At 62.0% G+C, this 3408-nt stretch overlaps 1 protein-coding gene across 1 annotated transcript; it reads right to left on the bottom strand.

Moving 5' to 3' along the window:
- Positions 1–1960: 1960 nt before the first annotated feature.
- On the bottom strand, positions 1961–3207 carry LOC106023506 (struthiocalcin-2-like). The gene is made up of 4 exons (XM_034073893.1): positions 3147–3207; positions 2817–2911; positions 2150–2314; positions 1961–2074 (listed from the first exon to the last, which is right to left on the bottom strand). Exons 1-4 carry the CDS (start codon positions 3205–3207, stop codon positions 1961–1963), a joined length of 435 nt encoding a protein of 144 aa, XP_033929784.1.
- Between the last annotated feature and the right edge of the window lie 201 nt (positions 3208–3408).

Genomic DNA, 3408 nt, shown 5'->3' with positions numbered 1-3408 from the left:
TCCTGCAGGCACTTGGAGGAGCCATCAGGTCCCCCCTGAGCCTTCTCTTCTCCATCTGAACCCCCACAGCTCCCTCAGCCCTTCCCCATCTCTTGTGCTCCAGGCCCTGCACCAGCTCCATTGCCCTTCTCTGGACTCAGCTCTGTGTGCTCTGAGCCTGCAGAGCTGGGTTCAAGGTGGGTCCTGTCTGCAGAGTGCAGCACAAGGAGCCTGAAGCTCTGGATGAGGCCATGGCTGAGCACGTGGCTCCTTGGGCACAGGGACCCTGTCCCCAGCCAGGATGAGCCAGGTCAGGGCCAGGCTGCTGAGAGCAAACCAGGCTCCATCCAGCTCCTGTTCCTCGCTGGCACCACCAAGCACCCAGCATTTATCACCCATCACCCTTCCTGTGTCCAGTGCCTGGCAGTGCTCCTGGAGTGAGTGCAATAGCTGCAGCTGGCTCTGCTTGGACCTGGCTGCATCCTCTGTGCCATGTCCCATGGTCTGGATCCCCTCCTGTTCCCTCCCTGGCCATCCTGGTGTGTCTGGTACAAAGCTGGTGGTACAAGGAGGCTCTAAACCTGGACAAATGCAGGACGAGGCTTGCGTTTCCCAGCTCCCATGACAGCAGAAGGAACAGTTCTCTCCTCATGCTCACGGTGTCGGAGCAGCTGCTGTGGGGCTCTGGAATGTCACATCTCCCAGGCTGGCAGAGGAGAGCCTCCGTCTCTGCCAGCAGCAGCCTCTGAGCCATTCCATGCTTCTGGCTTTGGTGAGCACCTGTATCCCACTGAGCACTGGGGATGAGCCTGACCCAGGCTGGAGCACACCTGTGGCAGCGTTCGGCCGCCGCCTGCCATTCCCCAAACCATGGTCACATTGAGGCATCTCCTACAGTACCACATGGAATCATAGAACATGGAATGGTTTGGGCTGGAAGGGACTTTAAAGCTCCTCCAGAGGAGAGCATGGCTCATCCAGGGCTTTCTGGATGCCCCCAGCTGCACCCTGGAGCTGTTTGAGGCATCTCGTGTGCCCAGACCCACTGCAGGACGCACTGGGGTTGAAGAGCTCACCCCTGCTCCAGGCAGCATTCCCAGTCCCACCACCAAGCCTGGAAGTGGCAGGGTCCCTGCCTGGCCAGCTTGGGGCTGAGGAGGGTGGTTGGTAATGAAGCTGGTTGGATGTCAGGAAGGAGATGGGTGCTGGGGGGGTGGTGAGGCTCTGGGGTAGGGTGCCCAGTCTGTGCTTCCATGGTTCCATAGGGACACACACAGGGTCATGGGGGATGAAGGACACAGACCAGGATGGCTTCAGGGACCTTTACTGTGGCCAGTGGCCATCTGCACCATGGGCAGGGAGCAGGGTGCTGGGTGCAGCCCTGCAGGGGTGCTGAGTGCCTGGTGCTGGGTGCTGAGTGCTGGGTGCTGGGTGCCAGTGCCGGTGCTGGTGCAGCTTTAGGCTCTGCACTTGCAGACAAAAGGTTTCCTTTTGGCACAGGAGTCACTGAACCAGGGCTTGAGGTCTGGAAGGGAAGGTGCCGTCACCCTGACACATGCATGTGTACATGTGTGTGTGTACACATGTGTGTGTGCATGTGTGTGGGTGTGCAGGTGTGTGTTGCATGCAGCATGCACATGTGTGCACACACATGTGCGTGTTTGATTCTGCACAGCATGTGTGTTCCTGTGCACAGGTATGTGTGTGTGCATGTGTTCATGGGTGTCCACACCCAAGTGCACCCACCGCTGTGCTGGCAGGAGCCAGGAGGAGTGGGGACACCCATTGCACCCATTGGCTCAGGATGCTGCTGACCAGGAATGCCAGGTACCATTGAGAGTGGTGACCAGTGCTGCCAGTGACCAGGGATGCTGATGGCTGGGGATGGGGGTGTGTGGGATGCCAGTGTCCGTGTCCCCATGTCCCCATGCCCCCATGTCCCCATATCCCCATGTCCCCATGTCCGCCTGTCCCTGGTGTGTCACCCACCGCCCGTGTCCTGCAGCGCAGCGCAGGTTCCCTTCTCTGCGGCGGGCGCCTGGTGCCAGGAGCCATAGTCCATCTTGGAGCCGTCGGACCAGCGCCAGCGCTGGCTCTGCAAGGAGAGGACACTGACACTGATGGTGACACCAGAGCATGGGGGTACCGGGGGCCTGGGTGCTGTACTCACCCCTGCTGGACGGTGCAGCCCAATCCAGAGCCCCCCCCTCGAGCTGTCCTCATCCTCATCACTGTCGCAGGGGCCGGAGCGCAGCATGGCAGTGATGGTGCTGAGCTCCCCGGGGCTGTGCACCGAGGCCAGGTGAGCCCCAGCCCCGAAGCGCCGGCAGAAGGTCTGTGGGGGGACAGGGGTGACACCAGCACCGGACCTGACCCTCAGCCCCCATCCCAACACCAGCCCTGGACACCAGCACCAGTGCATGGCCCTGACCCAGCCCCGCTCCTCAAACACTGTCCCAGACCCCACATCCTCATCCCAACCCCAAAGCTCCAACCCAGCCCCTGCTCCCCCCTTGGCTCACCCAGCAGGAGGGCAGAATGGGTGCTGCGGTGCCCACAGTGCCACACGGGGCAGCCATGGGACTGCTGTGGGGGAGTGTTCCCAGTGGGAGCAGGGATTGGGGACTGGGACTGGGAATTGGGGTCTTGGAATGGGACTGGGGGTTAGGTCAGGGGTTTGGGTCTGACAGGGGCTGGGGTCTGGGAATGGGTATTGGGGTCTTGGAATGGGACTGGGGGTTAGGTCAGGGTTTGGGTCTGACAGGGGCTGGGGTCTGGGTGCAGAACAGGGGTCATGGCCCAAACCACCCCCACTCTGGTCCCTGCAGACCCCTCACCTCGGCCAGTGTCCAGCTGAGCTCCTCACAGAACACCCGGTAACACCCGTCCTGGAAGGACACCCAGCCCCAGGCACAGGCAGACACGTCCTGCCCTGCTGGGGTCAGGTGGGGTACACCCGTGTGCACAGTGTCCTCCCCATGCACCCCATGTCCCCAGTGTCCTCCCCTTGTTCCCTCATGTCCCCTCTGTCTCCCCATGTCCCCCTTCCCTCTGTGTCCCCCCATGTGCCCCTGTATTCCCAGTGTCCCCCCACATTCCCATTTCCCCATGTCTGCTGACCTGTGCCCTCCATGTACCCCATGTCCCCTGTGTGTCCCCGCACTCACCGTGCAGCAGGGGCAGCAGCAGGAGGCAGCTCAGCAGCCCCAGTGTCCTGGTGGAGCCCATCGGTCTCTTACTGGGGGGCACTGGGCAGGATGGGGGATGCTTAGCTCCATGCTGAGCCCCCAGACACCATGGCAGGGGCATGGGCACCCCCAGCCTGGTGGGGGGAGGCTGTGGGATGCAGCTTTGGGGGTCAGGGTGCTCCAGCTGTTCACAGTGGGGTGCAGGGGGCACAGGGATACAGGGTTATGGGATGCAGGGTTG

The sequence above is a fragment of the Melopsittacus undulatus genome, unplaced genomic scaffold (genome assembly GCF_012275295.1).
Source record: "Melopsittacus undulatus isolate bMelUnd1 unplaced genomic scaffold, bMelUnd1.mat.Z mat_scaffold_151_arrow_ctg1, whole genome shotgun sequence".
NCBI lineage: Eukaryota > Metazoa > Chordata > Aves > Psittaciformes > Psittaculidae > Melopsittacus > Melopsittacus undulatus.
The sequence above is the reverse complement of the archived record's forward strand: the minus strand, read 5'-3'. Positions and strand labels throughout refer to the sequence as shown.

Coding starts and splice junctions, on each gene's coding strand:
- LOC106023506 (XM_034073893.1), bottom strand. CDS start 3,207: ATGGGCTCCACCAGGACACTGGGGCTGCTGAGCTGCCTCCTGCTGCTG. Junction 2,315..2,816: donor TCAGCTGGACACTGGCCGAG/GTGAGGGGTCTG, acceptor GTCCCCCCACAG/ACCTTCTGCCGGCGCTTCGG. Junction 2,075..2,149: donor GGCTGCACCGTCCAGCAGGG/GTGAGTACAGCA, acceptor CTCTCCTTGCAG/AGCCAGCGCTGGCGCTGGTC.